General features: G+C 38.4%; 1 protein-coding gene across 8 annotated transcripts in view; it reads right to left on the bottom strand.

Annotated features, from left to right (window-relative positions):
• Positions 1-25,636, bottom strand: part of DST (dystonin) — a 496,581-nt gene that overhangs the window by 367,998 nt on the left and 102,947 nt on the right. For 4 of the 8 annotated variants that reach the window (XM_065886382.1, XM_065886380.1, XM_065886384.1 and 1 more), the window contains exon 1: positions 24,927-25,017. The exons of the other annotated variants lie outside the window; for them this stretch is intronic. In XM_065886382.1, the coding sequence (XP_065742454.1) occupies positions 24,927-25,017 (91 nt within the window). Of the gene's footprint in view, positions 1-24,926; positions 25,018-25,636 lie in introns of those variants that run through there. 8 annotated transcript variants of the gene reach the window in all.

Below are 25,636 nucleotides of genomic sequence, written 5' to 3'. Positions count from 1 at the left end.
TTGTAGATAAGCAGCTCGATGCATTAAAACTTCACTACCTGTAACCTAAAGGCTCTAGACATTTCATAGCAATTTCTCATAATTCCACTAGGTCTCAAATTTAGGAATATCAATTTTACATACTGAAATTACATAAAACAGCATATACTGATTCTTAATTATAATTAAGAAAAAACCTGATTAGGCCTCCTCATCCTTGTTTGAACTTAGGGTTTTTTAATAATAAAATGTCTCTAACAATACAGTAAGAAACACGTTCCTGAAAATTTTCCTTTCTTTAATTAAGGCAACATTAGAAAATAGCCTTATATAAGGAAAAGGTCAAGAAATCTTTATATATGCTTCATTAAGACATGTAAAAAATTAACAGGAATAAAATGGTCTTTATGGAGCCCTGATCTGGGTCAGGCACTCTGCAAGGCTGGGACTGATAACACAGTGAGGAGAATGGACACTGTCCCTGCTTTCACTGCCCACAGGCCATGGCCAGTTCTCATGAATTGCCTATTGAAATCACTGGACTGTTTTTCTACTGGAGAGAGTGCTGCTTTTCTTGCTGATTTACATAAACACTTCATATATTAAAGACAGTAACACTTTGTCATAAATGAAAATTCAAATCAAATCTAAACAATTACTGAAACAAGTCATAAAATAACTCTGAAGAATGAGTAGTTTTACTTAAAATTTATCATAGCTACGATGGCCTCATGTTCAAGAATATCTTTAACCTCAAGAGGCAGTACTGCAAGAGGGTTAAGAGGACAGGCTCTAGGAACAGGTGGTCTGGTTCTGAACCAGCTACCCTCAAACCGTGACCTGGGCAATTACTACACTTCTATGTGCCTCCACTTTATCAACTGCATAATGGAGATTATCTAAGCACCTACTTCATAGGGTTAATTTGAAGATGACATAATTCGTGCAGAACACTTAGACTATGCCTGGCAGATAGTATGTGCTCAATAAATGTTACCTATTTTCAGCAGGAGGCTAGCTTGAGTGAACTGCTGAATTTCCAGAATTTTGTTAGCCAATTGTTAACTACAGCCATCATTAAAAAATTAAATTACCTAAAACTACAATTAAACAAGTTACATTAAAACCAAGATAATAAATATTCACAACTTGTCACTTACTAATGATGTCACTACATTTTACTGTTTACATCTGTGGCACCTGCCTGGTGGAAGCACCAGGTCATGGTGAGATACTATACCTCTCTTTCCAACTCTGCATTCAGTGATGTCAAGCTGGTACCCTGAAATCAATCACGGTGAAAATACTTACACCATGGGAAAGCACAAATGCTATAAATCAAGACTTTATCCTGGAAGAATCGGTTGTCAAAAATTTACCAGCACACTACTGCCTGTTATTACAGATTTATTATAATAAATCATCTTTCATTTCTTTCCTTTTCACAGGAAAAAAAGAAAGGGTGGCAAATCAAAGTGTTAGTTATCTCTAGTCTCCTTGTCCCTACGTGGTACTGTGTATACAAACCTGACTGCCAAGTTCAGGTTCCTTTTCGAAACTGTGTCCCCAAAGAACCACATACCCTTGTGTATAACTATGCCAGCCTTGCCTTTTCTGCACTGCCAAAGCCAGACGGAGTCAATATTCTTTAAAAATAACAGGACTAATTTGCCATGGTTCAATACGAAGGCCACCTTAAGGAGGTAAAAGTCAAGTGCCAAACCGTCATCAGATACAATCAATACATATCTGAAAATTGTTTTGACCTTCTGACATTACTTCACAAGTCAAGTCAATATCAAACAGTCACTCCGCTGAAACACAAATATAAACTTCCAGAATAATGGTCAAGCACTCAACTGTCTCCCAACTGCTCAGTGTCTATCTCTGTTAGGACCTAATGCAATACAGGATAATGTGTTCAGAGGGACAAACTAAATGTTCCAATTCAAGCCAAAAGTATGGCAGAATCTACACAGCACAGAACAAAGCCTGCAAGGAAACAGGCTGCTGGGCCCTAAGACTCACACTACGTGGTCGGGCCCAGGAAGAAGAGAAGTACAGCACATGCATCTGGGTGCTTCGAAGTACAAAGACAGCATGATTAAGTGGGAAATGCTACAAAGTAGAATTCCTGGGCTCCAGTTCTAACTCTAGTTCTAACTAGTTCAAAGAGCTTAATATCTCTGAGTCCAATTCTTCTCAGTCATAAAATGCAAATGCTAAATGATGCAATCTCAGCTCTATGATTCTGCTCTATTTTTCTGAGTAAATGTGCTGTTGCTAAAAAAAGAATCCTTCTCTCCTCCCCACCTGACTGTGGTAACATCCTTTTATTAAACTGACTCAAGTTTAAATATCACATAAATAGAAACATTTATGTTAATGTGAAAATACTGAAATCTCTGTGTCATGTCTTCATTCTCTGGCTGTATAATGATGCTCTCTCGTCTCAGGGTCATACTAACACGAAGGCAACACATGAACTGGGACCATGCTTTTTCCTTCCCAAACTTTCACCAGCCAAGTTCAGAGCACCCACCAAACAGAAAGAACATAATAAACGTTTAGATGAACTGTATATGCAGGACTTTGAGGGTTTTAAGTCTACATTTCTATAATCCATCTAGTTGTAACAAAAGAAAATGTATGCACAAGCTATATGCACATGAGCCTTCTTTAAAGAGAAAAGGAGGGCTTCCTGGTGGTACAGTGGTTAAGAATCCACCTGTCAATGCACGGGACATGGGTTTGAGCCCTGGTCCAGGAAGATTCCACATGCCACAGAGCAACTAAGCCCATGCGCCAAAACTGCTAAGCCCGTGTGCCACAACTGCTGAGCCCATGTGCCACAACTACTGAAGCCCTTGCACCTAGAGCCCGTACTCTGCAACAAGAGAAGCCACCGCAACGAGAAGTCGTGCACTGCAATGAAGAGTAGCCCTCACTTGCCACAACTAGAGAAAGCCTGCATGCAGCAATGAAGACCCAATGCAGTCAAAAACAAATAGATAAAATAAATAAATTAAAAAAAAATAAAAACAGAGAAAAGGAGGACCTTCCACCTCTGGGCACGATGGAGGAATAGGAACTGGATTCATTCTCCCACTTGACACAACTATATTTGTCTCTAAAAAGAGAGACAAAATTTATGGAACCACAGATTTGGACATTACACAATAGACAGAACAGTCAACAGTGATTTCTGAGAAAAGGGAAACAAACAAGGTGAGTCTTTATCACACCCCACCCCAGAGAACTGCGTGGAGTGAGTTTCCAGGCTACAGTGCAGGCGCTGGGGGAACTGGGGTCAGGGAGGGAGAAGGTGGTCTCCCTCAGAGGAGGAGACAGCTCACCTGAGGAGGTCAAGACCATCAGAAATTTCAGTGCAGAGAACAGGAAAGAGTTGCACAAAGGCCAAGTCTGGAGATACACAAGGGGTTGCATTTACCTGAGGTGTGTACATATGTATAAGGAAACTACCAGAGCCAGGTGAAGAACCACCAGAAAAGAGCAGGCAGAATGCAAAAGGGTGCTGCCTCAGTCGTGGGGAAAATAAGCCCTAGGCTAAAGCAGATCTGGTCCTGCCTAACAAAGCTTAAAAAGCAAACCTTAAAAGGGTCAGTCTATTCTGAATACTTAACTGTATCACAAACAAAACTCAAAAACACTTAAGATTTAAAAAATTCAGCACCCAACTAAGTAAAATTAACAATGTCTGGTATCTACACAAAAAATTACCAGACATGCAATGAAGCTGGAAAATGTGACCATAATGTGGAGAAACAGTAATCAAAGGAAAAGACCCAGAAAATGACACAAAAAGTAGAAGCAGTAGACTGGGATATTAAAACAGCTATTATTAATATACTCCACGTGCCCAAAAAGATAGAGAAAAGCATAAGCATATTAAGGAGAGAGACAGAAGATACAAAAGAAGTGAAAAAAACCCCAAACTGACCTTCTAGAGATGAAAAATATACTGTAGAGCATTAACAACAGATTAGAAACTGAAAAGAAAGTATTAATGAACCTTAAGACAGAGTAATTCTATTTAGCTTTATTAAGAAACTGAATTCAGAAAATCTTAAAGCCCAAACACTCAACAGAAATTCATTCATTCAATCAGTTAAAAAATGAAATAATTATTAAGCATTTACAATATTCCAAGTACCATGATAAGCACTAGAAATATTTAAAAGACTTAAAAAATATTTGCTATAGTTTCCCAACTTGTCAAAACTATTCAATATTCCCTTATGTGATGATCCTATAAACAAATATGCAATTCATTTTCCTCAGTCTCCCTGCTGTATATCTATATCATCTATTAGTATTAGGTATTCCCTTATAACCCTGGGGTTATGTTATATTCCAATCCACAGAAAAAGAAAATGTTGTACTATAACAACATTTTGTACAACATGTTGTACTATAATTATAGGGCTCTCCTATAATTTCTGTATTCCTGCTTGTCAAAGAAATAAAACCTTATGAAAGAAGCTAAGAAATACAGGGCATGCTGGCCTCACCAGGTAAAGGGTGTAAGAAAGTCACTCAATGGATACTTTATTCATACTGCATATACAGCATTGTAATTGTTCCAGAATTCATCTTGCTGGTTTTCCCCAACAGACTGAGATCTCCTAAAACAAAAAGCAACACCATTTTTTTCCATCTTTGTGTATGTCGTGGGCACTCAATACATTTTCAGATAATTTGTTAAATAAATGAGTAAAAAATGAAGCCATATAAGAAAACAAACAGAACTGTGGCTAAGGACAGCACTCCTTAGAGACCATGGTTCCATCTGCCTGACTATTTGAGTCAGCACCTTCTCGCCCCACTGGACTTTGCCTGCAAGTGTCTGATCAAATCAGATGCTAAGAATGATAGCTGAGGTCATAATGAACCACCTCAGCCATAAGGACCACACAAACCATAAGTCTGTAAATTGTTCATGAAAGTGCCAGATGGTCTATTAAGCCAATGTCACTTAATACCCACAATGTTGCTTATAAATTATACCTGTCCGATTCACATGGAGGAAGCTATTCTCAAAAACCAGCACTGTTTCATCACATACATGCTAATATTTAATAATTTTCTTCTTTTAAACGTTCTACTTTATTTGTGGTGGTATTTATATTTATTACAGAAGTAATAGCTACTTTTTTTAAATGTCAAATACCGAGATTGAAAAAAAAAAAATCTTACCCCCTGGAGTTAACCCTGTTAACAGTTCAGTTCCTAACCTTCATCTCTCTCCCTATGTTTCAGTATAAATTTTTTTCTTTTTCCTTTTTTTTAATAAAAATGCCATACACATTATTCCTCTGCCTTTTAATTTTTCTTAATAATACATTGGGGGACTTCCCTGGTGGTCCAGTGGTTAAGACTCCATGCTCCCAGTGAAGGGGGCCCAGGTTCAATCTCTGGTTAGGGTACTAGATCCCACATGCCGCGACTAAGATCTTGCATGCTGCAACTAAAGGGCTCGCATGCCGCAACGAAGATCGCGTGTGCTGCAACTAAGACCCGGCACGGCCAAATAAATAAATAAATATTTTTTTAAATAATAATAATACATCGGTAAAATGTTATGGGTCAATAATTAGACATCTAACTCATATTTTTTACTAGTTCCTTAACACTTCAAGGTACAGAAGTATCTAAATTTATTCAACTATCCCCTAGTCATTCAGGTTGTTTCTAGTATTTTGCTATCATAAACAATGCCACAATAAATATCCTGAATTCTACCTGTAGGGAAGATGCTGAAATTTGGGGTCACAGTAGGTGTGACTTCAGCAGCAACCTCCTTTCCACAAAGATGGTAATGAAGCACATGTCAGAAGCAATGCATGGAGTACTGTTGCCCCTCCCCCTCCTTGCCAGTCCTGGATGTCATACTAAATGCTTTTGGAAGATGGTAATAAGAATAAAAGTGGTTACTAACTTTAAAAATATACTGTTTCTAACTTTTTTCTAAAATCCTTTTAATTTCTCCCTAGATCTACCCCCGGTCAAAAATTTGCCAGTGAAAATTTTACTATAGAAATTTACTTGTAAATTCCAAACAACCAACTTAGAACACATTTTCTCTTAAAAATGCTGTTTAAATAAAGATTAGATAACCCTGGAAGTACAAAGCTCTATTTTTAATTTTAAAAATGGTAAAACAACATTATTGCTGTACAACATACACTGACATTTTGGAGTCATTATCTAGAATAATTAAAATATATAACACTGGATCTATAAAAAATAAATTTTAATAAATACATACAATAGACATGTTCCTATTGGAAACACACTTTCCAAATCACATCCTCCCAACCACATACTTGCCTGCTGCTGTCACAGGGGGGCTGAGGAGCCTGGACCAGCCAGTAGAAGCACACCTGAGCATACAGGGTATGGGGGATGTAAATGTTAAGTACACAGAACCAAAGATGGGCAATGGAGTCAGGCCACCATTCACCTAAAACCTACACCTCCAACTTCTCAGAATCACCAAGAGATAAGCTCCCTCTCCTCTTTCCATTCCCTTCCCTTCTACACACACACCCCCAACCCCCCACACACACCACATGCCCCTCTGGGGTGTGAGCAAACCCAAACTTCCCATCCCTTCCACTGCCGCTCCCACTCTGGACACAGACTAGAAATGAGGTCATAAAGCATCACCTCCTCCTCTGTCAGTCCTGATCCACAGCAGAAGTGATTGCCCCAGATGCCCACACATTCTCAGAAGGCAGGCCATGGGGAAGGGGCAAGAGTGGGTGGGAGTGGTCGGTGGCCCAGATCTGCCTGCCTGGAGCCTGAATCCTGTAGCTAACTAGGAAACAGCCAGGTATCCACAGGCTGACCCAAAGCTGCAGCCAAACTGTCACTGAACCTTTCAAAACGGAGGAATATTTTAACTTCATGTTATGAATCCAATCTACATTATGCCTAATCTCTTTCTTAAAGCTCCAGAACAGTGATGAGCCTGCTGCATGCAATTTATCTTCACTGACATCCCACTGGTCCCCGAAGTCCATAAACATCAAATGCAACACTGAAAACTCAGCATCCCTTTCATTGCATGTCTAGAATGACACTACCACACTACTTCTGGCTCCCTGGTGCTTCACTTTTTCCACTCGTTTCTTCTACATTAATTTCCTTACTAATTCTCTCATAAGGTATGGCTTTTTCAATAAGTGGCTTAGACATAGCCAATGAAAGCACCTCTTCTATCTACCAGCGAGCAGAAAAGGAGACAGAGTGGTGTGGAGATGCAGAGATCAGGAGACCTCAATGCAGATCTTGCTTTTCCCTCTGCTGATCCCCACTTCCCTGGACTTCAGCTTTCTCCAGTATAAAATGAAAGGAAGGAAAATCAGCATACTCACCGTTTCTATCTTTTCTCTGTATCAACCACAAGCAATGGTAATTCTCAAAGATGGGCCGTTAAGAGAGCAGAATCAGGGTTAGATGCAGAACTGCAGTAAGTCCCCTACATAGGAACAAGTGCCACTCCAAGAGCGCATTCTTAAGTCCAATTTGTTTGTAAGTCCAACAAAGTTAGCCTAGGTGCCCAACTAACACAATTGGCTATACAGTACTGTACTGTAATAGGTTTATAATACTATTCACATAAATAATACATAGAAAACAAACAAAAAATAAGCAAAACATTTTTAATCTTACAGTACAGTACCTTGAAAAGTACAGTAGTACCAGCTACATCACTGCTACTTTTACGCTTGCTTCTGGACATCCTGGGCTTGAAATAAAGATACTGTACTCTATACACTACTGTACAGTAAAGTACACAAAAGCACAACCACCTGCAGAGGATGCATGCACGTGACAATGTATGCCAGACACGTGAACTAGCTTACGTGACTGGATATATGAACACACGTTTGCATCTTTGAAACGTGTGTTCGTATGAAAGTTCGCAACTTGAAGGTTCGTATGCGGGGGACTTACTGTACAGTTCTGTTCACTGGTGGGGGGAGCGGTTAATGAGGGAAGAGAAAAACAAATCAAAACAGCTTAAGCAACTCCCCAGATTGAAGGCATTCAAAACTGAAGGCCACAGCCACCAGTCCTGATGGGGGAGCTTCACCTCAGGCTCAAAGAATGGGCAACCAGGAATTTTCTGTTCACGTTCATTCCCAAAGTGAAGAATTAAAAGTACAATAGAAATCTTCCATTTAACTAGAGATGGAAGAAGAAGCCTCGGAGGGGAAGACATTTAGGCCTTTCTCAAGTTGTATAAGGCCATCATTTAACCAAACACTGAAGAAATGCAGAGCTAGACATACAAGTACAGCACACAGCAATTAAGACAGAGAACAGTTTTAAAACCTCCCAAAAAAGGTCATTTGCACACACTCGAAGGCACCAAGTTTACATATCATTAATGCATGTGAAGAAAGTAGAAAAAGGTTTTAAATTATGAATTTCTTCCAAAGTTCTACTTCAATCAATGTTACCAATAAACCTAGTCCCCCCAAATACTGCTAAATTCAGTACCATTAACAAAGAGTATAATCTTGAAGACCAGCACAAGTAATGAAAGGTAAATACAATCAACGATTACAGCCTATATCAAAAGTCCTGAAGGCATTTTCAAAAGGTTTTCAAAAGGAATCAATAAGAATTCCATAAATAAATTAAAACTATGAATATGGTGATCATCTCAAATAAAAAATGACGTGGATGCCAAAAACAGTAAATGGAAAGTATGTCAGAGAGTGATGTCAAGGAGAACCAGATAGATCATCACATCAGAATAAAGTGATACATCCACAACTCTACAAGAAAAATAAAAGACCACTGACTTCCTTATGTCTATCACCCTAAGGATCTAGCATACTTACTATCACACAAGAAATACTCAATGAATGTTTTCTAAATGAATAAATGATTAATTCATTAAAGAAAGTATTATAGGATTAGGAGGCAATCATTCCTTTAATTTATAAGCCCATCCAATACTAGCTAGTTAATATCAAGATCCAGGAATAGAAACAAGATCTCTACATTATTAGTCACTGCTTCCTTTATTGTGGAATTTCTAGAATTCAGACTGATTAGAATTTTTAATTGGATCTATAACTCAAGAATCTACTCAGTCATGAATTAGGCAGTACCTTATAAACAGTTAATTGTTAACTGGCTTATATAATCCATATGATTTCTTTCTGATCTTGAAAACTTCTATTTCTGAAGCTTGTAATTAGATCCAATGATACCAATGTAGTAATATTAACCAAATCCATCAGAATACAAAATTACTTAAATGGTGTCATGACATTATTTATCACTATCCATAACAGAATACATGCATCAGTCATTAAAAATATTTTGAAACAATATTTAATAGCATTAGAAAATACCATGATATATTAAGTAGATAAGCAGGATACAGTTTTACACACATGGTCCAAATTTTTAAATGTTACATATTAAGGAGAAAAGAGAAATGGAAAAGGAGAGGAAACACATCAGAACATTAATTAGTATACTGGATTATGGAACTACAGATTATTTTGTTCCCATTTTGTCCATTTCTTTATTTTCCAAACATGCTGACTAGTTTGTGTCATAGATTTTTCTTCTCACATTCCACACAAAACTTACATAGTTCTTCCTTTTCCACTAATACAGAAATTATACCTTTAGTCAATGGGATAGTTTTTCTGTCTAAACATAAAACCCTATAATTTTAAGAGCTGCTTCAATTAACAATGGAAGTAAAAGATAACAGAGTTTTTCCCTCAGGTACCTAAATCCCCAATAGCCAGCAAGAGAATTTTTCACTGAAGTTTATAGATTAAGGATAGTCCAAAACAAAGTTACACAAAAAAGGAACCCGTATTTATCTCCTTCCTAAATATAGATCTCTACCAATAATTCCAGGACATATTCAATAGCTGTTTACTTAAACTGAGACTATTCACCTCTCATCACATACATTACTTATAATCTATACATTAATAATAAACTGTGAATGCATATAAAGATGGGCCACAATTACCAAAAGTAGAGGGCTCTGTGGACTGGCTGTCAGAATGCCAATCGGCCACCCGTCAATGCAATCATGGGAACCTAGTTTCCTTGGCTACAAAATAAGGGAACTGAGGCTTATGTTACCTATCTCAGAGAGGAGGCGTAAGAATGAAATTGTAACATGTATATAAATATACGAACAATATGCAAGGTGTTATAATTATGATCATCGATCTAACTCAGAATTTCCTACACTGTGTTAAGATTGTCTCAATCAACAATGAAAACAGAACCATACAAAATCTATGGGATGCAGCAAAAGCAGTTCTTAGAGGGAAGTTCATAGCAATACAGGCCTTCCTCAAAAACAAGCTGTCTCAATCAGTCTTTACATTTGTTGAGCCATGCCTAAAAGTTATTTCTCACGACCGAAGCCTCAGATTTGATAATATATTTGATAATATATTCAGAGTTCTTAAAAGCAGAGGATAAAATTTACAGCTTAACACTGATTACCTACAAACAAAATCTGTCTGGTTTAAAGTATTGATTAAATCATTATGATAATACTCTTCCCACAATGCAAAGCAGGAAGTGCAAGGTCAGACTGTGCAGATGAAAAGGCAGGTGCAGAAAACCCTCCATCAACACTGCCCATCCTCACGCACAACACAGAGCCTCCTCCCATTGTATCTGCCTCCCTTCAGATGCCAGCCCCACTCCTTAGACTTTTGGATGCTCGGCTAGGTCCTCTCTGAGGCTCTGACTTACACTGCGTGGAGCTGGCCGTGCATCCTCACCCATCTCTGCTCTTCCAGAGGCTACAGCCCTGTAGCCTGGGTTCCTCTTCTTTCCACAGGCCCAAGTTCCTCTGAACATTTTTTAAGTATATGATCAATAACCATTTAGAATTAAACCACATATTTCAATTTGGTGAAGATCAATTTCTTGGTCCCAGTGCTTCCTCTCTGTCCAGCTTTCCTAAGGAAAGCTGATTAGAACATGTGACAGAGGCTTGGGGAGGGTGTAAGTGACACAGTAATTTGTGCAACTGAGCATGTAATCAATTAATTCCTGATGAGAAATATGAGAAAGATGAGGTTGGGAACAATATTGCTTGAATGTTTTCAATGAAAGACTAATTTCAAAAGTATTTTATTCTGTTTATTTTAATTCTACTGAAGCACAAATTTAAATTTCTATATAGTTTTCTAAATGGGAAAGCATGGAGATTAAGTACATCTGTTTTTCCACAAGAAATATAAAGCACCCTTGCATTTTGCTTTCTGTAATTTAGAATTCTTCAATCCTTCTTCTGTTCTTCAAAGAAAAGTATAAAGACTAAGATATCTGTAGTAACTAAGCTGTTCTAGCTTCTGAGATTGCTTGAAAGACACATTCAAGTAATACTACAAATGCCTTCATAACCATAAGCCCTCCCTTAAAAAGATTATAAAATTTACTCTATATGCAAAATCAAATTTCAACCACTTGGCTTTTTATCTACCAAGTATTTTCAATATTCTCTAGTTTCTGTTATGCAGATAAAGTTATCACAAAGATCACAAAATGAACAACCAAAACAGAAAATCAAGTAATCTTGCTGTACCTCATAACTCACGGTTTTAAAACTCAAAGATGATCATTTACCTGCTGCTTAATTCTAAGTGGTAACATAAAACTTTGTGTTATTAGACATTTTATATATATATATATATATATATATATATATATATATATATATGGCATGACACCCAGGCTATAATCAAATCACCATCACAAAAATCCTCTAAAAAATTATACAAACTACTATCTATGTAGCCCTACTTCTGATTACATTTTAAAGGAAGTAATTTGATATCCTAAGAGTTCAACTTTCCATATTTTGCAGGACCTGGACTACTAATGTCAGCCTATCCTTAAAATAGAACAGTTCAACTAATTTTAGACTCAAGTGTTATAAAGCGTCATAGCTGCCAGCGAGCCAGATACCTGAACTGTAGCAGCAGCACATGTAGATACACCAAAGCAAACTGTCAGATTGCTGAACTCTGAGCCACCCCATGCAAGTCCACATTACGAGGTCCACAGGGTGTACATACCCAAAACAAAACAGTACTTATAAATAACATGTCCATATGAAAGGAAATACCCAGGGCCTTATTTATTTAAATAATATCTATAATATGCAATGGTTCAAAGTGTCAAGAGGAGGTAAGAATATAGAAAGACTACTAACATATACACACCACTATATATAAGATAAATAATTGACAAGGACCTACTGTGTAGCACAGGGAACTCTACTCAATATTCTGTAGTACCTATATGGGAAAAGAATCTGAAAAAGAATGGATATATGAATATGTATAACTCAATCACTTTGCTTTACTCCTGAAACTAATACAATATTGCAAATCAGCTATACTCTAATATAAAATAAAAATTAAAAAATTTTTGAAATGGAATTAAAATTTCAAAACTCAAACTTAATTAATAAAATTGACATTTAAGTAAACTTTTAAAAAAATAAAAAGACTACTAACCATTTGAAAAACATGTAATAAAGGACTGACATCTAAAAGATACAAAGGACTCTTAAAACTCAACAGGAAGAAAACAAACAACCCAATTAAAAAGTGGGCAAAAGATCTGAACAGACAACTCGCCAAAAATGCAAATACACATACGAGAAGATGCTCCACATCATATGTCATTAGGGAAATGCAAATTAAACCAATTCAATGTTACTACACACCTATCAGAATGGCTAAAATCCAAAACACTGATAACACCAAATGGTGGTGAGGATGTGGAGCAACAGGAACTCTCACTCACTGCTGGGGGAAACGAAAAGTGGTACAGCCACTGTGGAAGACAGTTTGGCAGTTTCTTACAAGATAAACACAGTCTTACCTATGATCCAGCAGTCACACTCCCAGGTATTTACCCAAAGGAGTTGGAAACTTATGTCCACACAAAAACCCGCACACAAACGTTTAAGCATCTTTACTCAAAACTGACAAACGCTGAAAGCAACCAAGATGTCCTTCAAAAGGTGAATGAATAAACAAACTGTGGTAAATCTATACAATGGAATATTATTCAACAATAAAAAGAACTGAGCTATCAAGTCATGAAGAGTCATGGAGGAAACTTAAATGCATGTTACTAAGTGGAAGAAACCAGTCTGAAGAGGCTACATACTATACAATTCCAACCACAGGAAATTCTGGAAAAGATAAAACTACATGGAGACAAAAAACGATCAGGGGTTGCCAGAGGCATGGGCATGGGGAGGATGAACAGGCAGAACACAGGATCTGTGGGCTGTTGAACTATTCTATATGATACTGCAGTGGTGGACACGTGACATGCATCTGTCAACTCCCAAAGAACTGTACATATTCAACATAGTTTTGGAAGTCCTAGCCACAGCAATTAGACAAGAAAAAGAAATAAAAGGAATCCAAATTGGGAAAAAAGAAGTAAAACTGTCACTGTCTGCAGATGACATGATACTATACATAGAAAATCCTAAAGGCACCACCAGAATACTACTAGAGCTCATCAATGAATTCAGTAAAGCTGCAGGATGCAAAATTAATATACAGAAATCTCTTGCATGTCTATACACTAACAATGAACAATCAGAAAAAAATTAAGGCAACAATCCCACTTACCATTGCATCAAAAAGAATAAAATACCTAGGAATAAACCTACCTAAGGAGGTAAAAGACCTGTACTCAGAAAACTATAAGACAATGGTGAAAGAAATCAAAGATGACACAGTTGGAGAGATATACAATGTTTGGGGGTTGGAAGAATTAATATTGTTAAAATGACCATACTACCCAAGGCAATCTATAGATTCGATGCAATTCCTATCAAAATATTGATGACATTTTTCACAGAACTAGAACAAATAATTTTAAAATTTGTATGGAAACACAAAAGACCCTGAATAGCCAAAACAATCTTCAGAAGGAAGAACAGAGCTGGAGGAATCAGGCTCCCTGACTTCAGACCATATACAAAGCTACAGTAATCAAAACAGTATGATACGGGCACAAACACAGACACATAAATCAATGGAACAGGATAGAGAGCCCAGAAAGAACTGTGCAATGTTACTAATGCAAATTGAATCTTAGTTAATAATAGTGTATTAATATTGCTTCATCAATTAAAACAAATGTACACCAATGCAAAATACCAAATGGGGAAATTGTGGGGAAGGAAGGGAGTACTGAAGAACTCTGTACTTTCTGCTCAATTTTTCCATAAAACTAAAACTGCTCTAAAAACTGCTCTAAAAAGTCTATTTTTTTAAGGCTACTGCCCTAGGAGCAGACAGAGAACTTGCGTTCTTAGGTCTTCCTCATTCACTGACTGACTATGTAATCTCTACTGCTCAAAAGACTTCATATGCCCTATTTTATCCCACCTTTATTAACCCAGTGAGGTAGAGAGTAAAGGAGATGTGCCTCTCACTGCAGGAAGTAAGCCACCAAGTAGTATCATTTCATGCCCGACATCAAGAATACAAATTGTCACACTGGCAAAGCCAGCAGAGAGAACTGTAACACTGAATATAGGGGCATGTCTTTAATTCACTGGGACAAAGATATCTTTGTATAATGTCTTTAATACCAGGATTCACTGGGAAATATTTTCACCCACTAGAGAAAAATCAGGACTTTGTCAACTCCCTTTGACGATTCTTTCCAGGAAACATCTCAGGCATGTATCAAAGCAGCCACATTCATCAGTGACATTTACAGAATTTAATTGTTTTCAAAAATCTCCTCAACCTAAATACACACTGGAAAAGCTCATATTAAAATTTTCTTTTCTTTTCATGGGTATCTACTCATTAGAATTTATAGTCCAGCTATAGTCCAGCTAAGTCCAGTTCATGTATCCATTTAACACACCTCAGAAAGTTTTAGTATTAATCGAAATCATAATTCTAATAAAAAATATGCTTATAAACACTATTTCTGCAACATTTCCTGGTCAATGTAGCAAAACTCAAAATACGTAGTTTATATCGAATATACACTTGATGTTCAAATGTCACTGCTACCGCTTTTAGCTATATGATTTCAGGAAAATTAACTTCTCTAAGCCTCAATGTCCATATTGGCAAAACAGTGGTAGTTGTAGTCAAGATAAAGAGTTACGAGATTTATAAATAATAGATAACTCATTTGCAAGACCCTGCACTGTGCCTGTCATATAAGTAGGTAGGAATATAAGTGGTAGCTATTATTTTGACTATTTTAAGTTAAAAATTAAACACTTAACAATAAATTCAAGAATGGCTTAGACCTTATAGTAAATGATCATAGAACCATTGACCTTCTTATAGACCAAACAAAACTGACTCTAAAAATTTGCTGTAAGTTTATGCAGAAAAAGACAACAAATAAATTAAGGCGTTCTGAAATAAAACCAAATGAAAAAAGTTGTTGAAATATATTAAAATATTGATTTTTAATCATTAATACTTTTAAAAAGGTTCTGAAACCTATCATTTTATTTGCTTTTAGAAAACGGATTCACTGCTCTAGGATACTATAAATCATGCTGAGAGGATTGCCAACAAGAAGACTGGTAAGATATTTCTTCAGGAACCTACATTAAATAGAACATTCCAGTTTTCTAGGTCACTCTATGGCTGTATTTCCAAGGTCAAGCAAACAGCACTGACTCCATTTCTCTAAAAAGGAAGGTCTAGCAATGATTAATATTAAGAATTTGTTTCTAATGTTATGTCAACTACACTTCAATTTAAAAAAAGAGGAAAAAAAAAAAGAAAAGACTGCTGTTTCAAAACCATATTTTCTTTTTTTCTGAGAAATATTTATGCATTTACTGAATTTACTGGATTCATCTATCTATGGCTTAAGTTAATGTCTATTTAATAGCAGCTTTAAATGAATTTTTAAAACTCAAAACCATATTTTCTAATGAACACATACTACAAATGATTTTTTACAAATGAAAAAGAACACACTCCAAGTATCTTCGACTACAACTTCAACAACGAAGTCATTGCACCCCATGCTGTCCCCACACACAAAACCAACCATCAGCTGTGCTGTCGGCTTCTGAAATAAGTTTCTCTCGATCCAGCCTTCCATTCAAACCACCCCAATTTTATGGTGGCCTCCTGCCCTGTCTCCCTGCTTCCTGAGTCTCCCTTCCCATTCAACCATCCACACCGTTACCAGAGTCATCTCCCTAAAACTGATCTCATTGGTAACATCCTGCCAAGGATCATTAGAGTTCCCCTCCCTGCCTAAAGAAGAAACCCCAAACTCGGTGCTGGCTGTGGCATCCCAGGCTCTTTTCAGTCTGGTCCAACATAACCCTCCATATTCACCCGTATCCATCTTCCCATAACCTCCATCCAATCCCATCCCTAAAACCTACTAAAGCTTACTGTGCACTTTAGCCAAACTTTCCAAATGGGTTCTGCTAATGAAATGGAATAGCCCTGCCAGCCCCTCCTCCTGAGAATTCCTGCCCTGCTGCCTTCAGCCTCTCTCAGGGTAAAATCCCATTTGACTCAAAGGACAAAGCTTTCCCCAGCACCCAACCCCAGCAGAACTATTTGCTCCCTCTTCTGAGAGAGAAGAAAGTAGGGTGGAAAACTATAGCAAATAAAATTGCATTAAAGGGATAGACTATACAATGGAATATTACTCAGCCATAAAAAAAGTGAAATGCCATTTGCAGCAACAAGGATGGACCTAGAAATTATCACACTAAGTGAAGTAAGTCAGAAAGAGTAAGACAAATACCACATTCTATGTCTTATATGTGGAATCTAAAAAAAAAAAAAGTGACACAAATGAACTTATTTACGAAACAGAAACACATTCACAGACATAGAAAACAAACTTATGGTTACCAAAGGGGAAATGGGGGAGTGGGAAGGGATAAATAAGAAGTTTGGGATTAACACATACACACTACTATATATAAAACAGATAAACAATAAGGACCTACTATATAGCATAGGGAACTACACTCAATAGGTTGTAATAACCTATAAGGGAAAAGAACCTGAAAAAGAATGGAGATATATATACAGAGTTTTATATATTTATAAAACTGAATCACTTTGGTGTACACCTGAAACTAACACAATATTGTAAATCAACCATACTCCAATAAAAAAAGAGATAAGCCAAATATATATATATATAAAAGCCTTATTTGATTGCTTATAAAATAATGATATACGTCAGCAGATAGCTACGTGAAATTCCTCTTTGGTAAAAGGCAGATATGTGCTCTAAATTAGTAAGAGCTGAAAAATGAACACAGAAGACTTTCTTCAAAAGCCACTGTAAAGAGAGGGGCCCCATGTAACAGAAGCACCTGAGTTTCTTTTAAATTAATATGAAATACTAAACACTGCAAACTACAAATCTTCTCACTCAAACACCAGGCTTATAGAGGCAAATAATCTCAGTGTGTTCTTTGTTTTTTTTTTTTAACATCTTTATTGGAATATAACTGCTTTACAATGGTGTGTTAGTCTCTGCTTTATAACAAAGTGAATCAGCTATACATATACATATGTTCCCATATCTCTTCCCTCTTGCGTCTCCCTCCCTCCCACCCTCCCTATCCCACCCCTCTAGGTGGTCACAAACCACCAAGCTGATCTCCTTGTGCTATGCGGCTGCTTCCCACTAGCTACCTATTTTAAGTTTGGTAGTGTATATATGTCCATGCCACTCTTTCACTTTGTCACAGCTTACCCTTCCCCCTCCCCATATCCTCAAGTCCATTCTCTAGTAGGTCTGTGTCTTTATTCCCGTCTTACCCCTAGGTTCTTCATGACTTTTTTTTTCTTAGATTCCATATATATGCGTTAGCATACAATATTTGTTTTTCTCTTTCGGACTTACTTCACTCTGTATGACACACTCTAGGTCCAACCACCTCACTACAAATAACTCAATTTCGTTTCTTTTTATGGCTGAGTAATATTCCATTGTATATATGAGCCACATTTTTTTTTTTTCTTTCGGTACGTGGGCCTCTCACTGTTGTGGCCTCTCCCGCTGTGGAGCACAGGCTCTGGAAGTGCAGGCTCAGTGGCCATGGCTCACAGGCCTAGCTGCTCCGCAGAATGTGGGATCTTCCCGAACCGGGGCACAAACCCGTGTCCCCTGCATCGGCAGGCGGACTCTCAACCACTGCGCCACCAGGGAAGCCCTGCCACATCTTCTTTATCCATTCATCTGATGATGAACACTTAGGTTGTTTCCATCTCCTGGCTATTGTAAATAGAGCTTCAATGAACATTTTGGTACATGACTCTTTTTGAATTCTGGTTTTCTCAGGGTATATGCCCAGTAGTGGGATTGCTAGGTCATATGGTAGTTCTATCTGTAGTTTTTTAAGGAACCTCCATACTGTTCTCCATAGTGGCTGCACCAATTCACATTCCCACCAGCAGTGCAAGAGTGTTCCCTTTTCTCCACACCCTCTCCAGCATTTATTGTTTCTAGATTTTTTGATGATGGCCATTCTGACTGGCATGAGATGATATCTCATTGTAGTTTTGATATGCATTTCTCTAATGATTAATGATGTTGAACATTCTTTCATGTGTTTGGAGAAATGTCTATTTAGGTCTTCTGCCCATTTTTGGATTGGGTTGTTTGTTTTTTTGTTATTGAGCTGCTTGTAAATCTTGGAGATTAATCCTTTGTCAGTTGATGAACATAGTGCAAAAATCCTCAACAAAATACTAGCAAACAGAATCCAACAGCACGTTAAAAGCATCATACCCCGTGATCAAGTGGGGTTATCCCAGGAATGCAAGGATTCTTCAATATACACAAATCAACGTGATACACCATATTAACAAACTGAAGGAGAAAAACCATATGATCATCAATAGATGCAGAGAAAGCTTTCGACAAAATTCAACACCCATTTATCATAAAAACCCTGCAGAAAGTAGGCATAGAGGGAACTTTCCTCAACTTAATAAAGGCCATATATGACAAATCCACAGCTAACATTGTCCTCAATGGTGAAAACCTGAAACCATTTCCACTAAGATCAGGAACAAGACAAGGTTGCCCACTCTCACCACTGTTATTCAACGCAGTTTTAGAAGTTTTAGCCACAACAGTCAGAGAAGAAAAAGAAATAAAAGGAATCCAAACTGGCAAAGAAGAAGTGAAACTGTCACTGTTTGCAGATGACATGATACTCTACATAGAGAATCCTAAAGATGCTACCAGAAAACTACTAGAGCTAATCAATGAATTTGGTAAAGTAGCAGGATACAAAATTAATGCACAGAAATCTTTTGCATTCCTATACACTAATGATGAAAAATCTGAAAGTGAAATTAAGAAAATACTCCCACTTACCACTGCAACAAAAAGAATAAAATATCTAGGAATAAACCTACCTAAGGAGACAAAAGACCTGTATGCAGATAATTATAAGACACTGATGAAAGAAATTAAAGATGATGCAAATAGATGGAGAGATATACCATATTCTTGGATTGGAAGAATCAACATTGTGAAAATGACTCTACTACCCAAAGCAATCTACAGATTCTATGCAAACCCTATCAAACTACCAATGGCATTTTTCACAGAACAAGAATAAAAAATTTCACAATTTGCATGGAAACACAAAAGACCCCGAAGAGTCAAAGCAATCTTGAGAAAGAAAAATGGAGCTGGAGGAAACAGGCTCCCTGACTTCAGACTATACCACAAAGCTACAGTAATCAAGACAGTATGGTACTGGCACCAAAACAAAAAGAACAGGATAGAAAGCCCAGAGATAAACCCACACACATATGGTCACCTTATCTTTGATAAAGGAGGCAAGAATATACAGTGGAGAAAAGACAGCCTCAGTGTGTTTTATACATTTGTATACTCCGTTGTGGAGCTAAAATGGAAAGGAACACATGACAGCCTAGAAATTCCATCTCTGTGTTACCTCTGTAGCTTTTGATGTTCTTAGGATCTCAGTCTCGAGATGCTTTGGTCAAACCCCCCAGCTCACCACAAAGCCAGGCTGCTGGGCACACGGGACCCAGAGACAGAAACACAAACACTTCTCTGCCTGGCTGCAGATTAACATTAAGACAAATTGCTCTCACCACCTTTCCTTACATATCATTTAGTACCTGAAACCATCATTACACCAGAAAAACAAGCATCTCCAAATTGTTCAAATAAAAAGTTTTTAAAAGCATAAAGCTTTTTTTAAAGTCCCTGACTAAATAAATGTTGAGATAACCATATAAGGCTAAATCAGAATAGCAACAACAACAACAACAAAAAACTAAAGGAGCATGAGTGTGATGTTTTGGGTTCAAAGTTAAATTCACTAACAGTAGCTAATAACCCATTACCATTCCTGAACTGATATGTGTTCCTTATAGTGTAAGGCAATGAACAAGATCTTTGGCCGATTTAAATCCTAATTATTTAGTGGAAATTACTTTTCAAATCCATGTTGCAATATCATAAAACACTCAACTGTGTCATCTGGAAAATCCTCAGAGACGTCAAGGGAGCTCTCAAATTCTCTCCAACTAGAGCGAAATCGCATAACATTGTGTTATGGTTGTTAATGCGTCCAGAGTTTAGGTTTCCAATTTCAGGACAGACATTGCAGGTTGCAAACACGATATCCATTCTCTCCTTATTCTTTACCAACAGAATTTCACTTTTGTTCAGGGCACTAAGTGGGACCAGCTAAAATGTCTATTTTCCTAATCTGCCTTGCATACAGCAGTGGCCCCTATAACAGTTCTGGCCAGTGAAATACAAGTAAAAACTGCTAAGTGGGCTTCTAAATAAGATCTTTAAAAGGAGGCTGAATCAACTTGTCTGGATCTTTTGTCCTTTGTCCCTGTACTTCCCCTTCTTCCCATCTGGAATTGAGACACAAATGCTGGAAGAGCAGCAGCCATCTTATAATGAGAGAACAACCACATGATGTACTACAAGTGGCCAAGAAGAAACATAGGAGTCTGGGTCCTACTGGCAAATAGAGGTGCCCTACAGCCCTCCCAGTCCTACCTGAGGCCTCTCAGTCCCTGAGAAAAAGAAAACACTATCATCTGTTTCTGCTACAAACAGCCAAACACAATCTTAACTAAGTCATTACCAGTTAAGCCTATTTCATTTTTTAAAAGAAAAAAGTTCAGACTAATACTGTCATAACTAGCTACAATGCAACACTATTAAGATATAACCCTGTTAAAGGTCACTTATTACACAACTGACTATGAAGCCCCAGGAGGAGATGAAATCTGAAATCAAGATTTTGCAGAATCCTAAAGCCAGCTGAAAACCACTGAGGCCACACTGTATGAAGGAAGCAAAGCAAAGAAACCTTTACACTCCAGCTTCAATTCAACAGGCACCAGAGTTAATTTACACAGTAAAAGACAGGATTTTGACCATTCACATATCTACGAAAGGACTTAAAACTGAAGTGAAAATGAAAACTACTGGCTGTGAGTAGTTCTCAGTTCATTTTGTCACCATGGGCATGAGCAGAATCACACGGCTCTAATGAGAGAAGGGACTTTAGCAATTGCTTTAGCAATTCCTCAACATTTTCATGAGAAACAGAAAATTTTGCCTTTTTCTTAATCGAAGAGGGTTTTTTAGTGATATACAGATAGATAGATAGATAGATATAGATATAGATAAGTACAAAATCTGCCACTCAGCCTTCATAGAGAATAATAATGAAACCCTTTTTATAGCTGTCTGGGGATAACTGATTAATTTCCAGGTCAATGGAAAAATATCCATTTTCTTGGACCAAAATAATTTACCTTCCTTGTCCGTTAAGTCTAAAATGTATAGAATAAAATTTATTGGGTTCACATTAGTGATCTCATTTTCACACTTAGTATCAATTTTAAAAAGTAACAATGTGTTGAGGAAAGAAAATCTTCCAATGATAGACTCAAACAGCAGAATTTCATAGATTAGAGTGACATCTAGTTAATATTGATAATATAATAATATATAATAATTATAATAACAGTATGTAGGTTAGTTTCCTTATACTGACAGGAAAGACAAGAGGGATGTTCTGCATCTTTTGTGCTAACCTACTAAAAATGTTTTCTATTTACATGGTAAATAAACTGCATAATTCACTATAGATATTAAAGGAAGCCACTGACACGGGCAATTTCTAGCATAAACAATAACAAAGAAATATGTTTTATTCGAAAGTAAATGCCTTTATTCTCCCTGTCTGTGGTAATCTGCTGAAGTAGAGATTTTTTTTTAATCAGATGCCCTGAATTTTTATAAGCAAAGGGATTGGAATATGAATCAGGACACTGCACCCTTCTCTGCAGCAAATAGCTCTTTCTGTGTTATTCTAATTCAGCAAACAGTTGCCTATTTTCACTCAGAAGTAAAGGACCAAAGTAAGATCCAAGAATAGACCACACCATAAATAATTAGGGCTCGCTCACTTGCCGCTATTCTTGTTTTGCTCCAGAAGGCTAGGTCTGAAGTCCTTCCAAAGCCATCTGAGGACTAAACTCTCAACTTCTAAACCTAACAGTCATAACTGCTAACATTATAGGTTATTGTAATTCTACGTTTCTGTCACAGATTCTGAATTTGTTACAGCTGACCCCACCACTTACACATTCAACAGCTGGGGCATATGATCACTTGGCAACCTGATAACACTCCAGCCAAATGCAAAGTCATCCTGGAACCAAGGAACTCGGGCAGAAATGAAAATCAAAATAAGCTCTCTTACGTTCAAATGGGAATGGAAAATGTTTTGAACAATGCATGATTTCAGAAAATGCAACAACTGTACTTTGAGAGTTGAGTGATCTGACACTCCCTATTCAAAGCCTACAATTCTTTTCTGATTAGATCAGCCCCCACAGCAAGTCATCGGGATAATAAGCTCTGTAATGAAGTCATCGAATTGGATACTGATGGGAAATCATAACCGGCTTCAAAACACATCGGGAAACAATGAGTTTTCCAGGTCTCTAGCTTTCCACGTAATACACTGGCCAATACTCTTACTCTCCTTTCCAAGACCAGATGAAACACAGAACATCTATAAAGTCGGGGACAAATTGATGACCTAAGCATTTTAAAACCACAAAGAAAATGAAGGAAACGACCTTCACTTTTTCGGTGAAATTCGGGACTATATGTTTGAAAAAGTGCACATGTAAGTGCAATACTGATCATTAGGTTATAATTAAAATGAAGTGTAGTGACGACTGCAGTGGCCTCCGGTCTTCAATTTCCCTTTAGTTCCAAACGCAAATAAAAACCATCTTTTAAATAACATCCACTTCCTCAAGGCAAGTCAAATCACCTCAGTTATGTCTGTTTTCCGAGTCACCTGCAATCACCCGTGTGTCACAGAGGTAAAACTTGATGGGACAAAAATTCATACAGCTATCATTTTCTTCAAAAGTAAAAAAGGTACATACTTTCAAACTTTCAGACATTTTTCTTTCTGACCTTAAAGAGCATAGGTGTACATCTTCCATGAGGTTTATTAGTATATTGCAATATTTTTAAGGTTCTGGAACAACTGATTAAGAACCTTATTTTTAAACGGGAGGACAGATGTAAACGTGAGTGTATTGCACATGAACACACACACAGGTGCTACAAATGTGCTTTAGCCTAAAATATCATTGCACTTGCTCAGTGGTAGTGTCATACACAATAGAGTCTTGGCACAAAGGAATTCTGATTGTGCTGTTTACAGAATTCTACATGGATTAAAGGAATGTCAATAATAAAACATGTTCTAGAAGGAGATGAAATATATTCATGGGTAGATTTTGAGCTCTGGGGGGATTGGGAATTTAATTATTCAGTTCGGGATTCTATATTTCTATTTTTTACAAATGGAAAACTAGTGATACATGCATTTTTAACCATATAATCCCCATTCAATTTACAGAAATTGAGTTTCTTAAGACGACAGCAAATATTCAAAAGATGCAAAACCACTTGAATGCAACCTATGAAATAGGCCACTATTCACCATGAATATATTAAGGCTCTGGGAGCTACCCTGGGTGTGGAGCGCTTAGAAGCCACAGTTAGGAGACCGTCTGGACACACTGAAAAATAATTTCCAGAGACAAAAATACCCTTTAAGATGAGAAGATGCTCTTTATCTAACGTCACATTTAACTATAAAGTCAAAATAAACATGATACTAAAATATCAATACTATTTATCGTAGAATTTCCCCAACATAAAGGATAGGCAGAAAAATATCTCAAAATATACTCCTTTACGTTTAAATTTACCACAGACTCACTGACGAAAGTCTTTCATGCATCACACTATCAAGTAATCTTTATCATACGTAAGAATAGATATATAGTCACAAACCATAAACTTTTTTCATATAAGATCATTTTAAGAAAAATGATTTGGTGATGCTCTCAGTGGTGAAACAGTCCATTTATTTAAGAAGCCAAGGACCTTTTTGATAGGGTTAACCAATACGCCATACCAAGCAAGAGCAGCAACGCCTTAGTAATCCTGTGGAGAATTAATCGGTCTCCACCCTCCCAGGAAGAATGATGATGATGCGTAGTGCTTAAAAGCTTTTGCAAGGGAGAGAAAACGCAACGTGCTTCTTGGAAACCAAACCCCTCCCCCGCACTGTACTGCTCGTCCTAGGGCGTCTACGGGCCGTCGCCCACCCCACTACCCTCCCTGCGCTGGGGTACGGAATTCCATCTCAAAAAGACCTGGTCCATTCCCAAGACTGGTCCAGACACCTGTTTACTTGTGCCCAAGCAGTGGTGGCTCGGGTTAAGCAAAGGCGACGGTCACCCCTCTGGTCCCTGCCAAGCCCCGCGGCCCGGGCGCGGGGAACCACATACCTTTGTATCTCTCCAGGACATCCTCGTAGGCCTGGAGGTACTCCTGCTCCTCCACGTACAGGTAAGCGGCTGGGGACAGGTACCCCGCCATGCCCAAGTTTACCTAAGCGACGACTGGCCAATTCCCCTCTCCCGCTCGAACCCCGGACAGGATCGCAGTCAGCAAGATGCAGCCTTGGTAATGGAAACGCGGAAGGAGAGCAGGCTGGGGGAGAGCGCGGGGCGCAGAGCTGGGGGCGCAGAGCCGGGGACGCAGACCCGGGGGAGCAGAGCCAGAGCCGGCCGGGGAGACGCCCAGGCCCCCTGGCGGGCCGCGGGTGCGGGGCCGCCCGGCCCGCAGGAGCCACAGTCCTCTCAGGTTTCAGCAGCGGCCAATCTCGGCGAGCCCGGGGGCGGCGACCTGCAGCGCCACGCCGCGCTGAGGAGCCCGGGACCCGGCGGGGACAGGCGGAGGGCTGCGGGAGCCGGGACCCTCGGAGGCCGAGGCGGCCGCCACCCTGGCTCTGCGCTGGGCGCCTGCTCGGAGCCGGGAGGACGCGCGCGCTGCCTCCGCCCGGGATGCTGCGCGGCGCATCTGCGGCATTTCCTGGCCGCCGCGCCGCAGACACTCGCCCGCGCCCCTGGGAGAGGAAGGGAGGGCACAGCGGGGAAGAGAGGAGGGAGGGCGGAAAGGAGGGGGCGAGGCGGCGGTCAGCGCCCCGGCTGGCTCG

Source organism: Phocoena phocoena, chromosome 10 (genome assembly GCF_963924675.1).
Source record: "Phocoena phocoena chromosome 10, mPhoPho1.1, whole genome shotgun sequence".
NCBI lineage: Eukaryota > Metazoa > Chordata > Mammalia > Artiodactyla > Phocoenidae > Phocoena > Phocoena phocoena.
The sequence above is the reverse complement of the archived record's forward strand: the minus strand, read 5'-3'. Positions and strand labels throughout refer to the sequence as shown.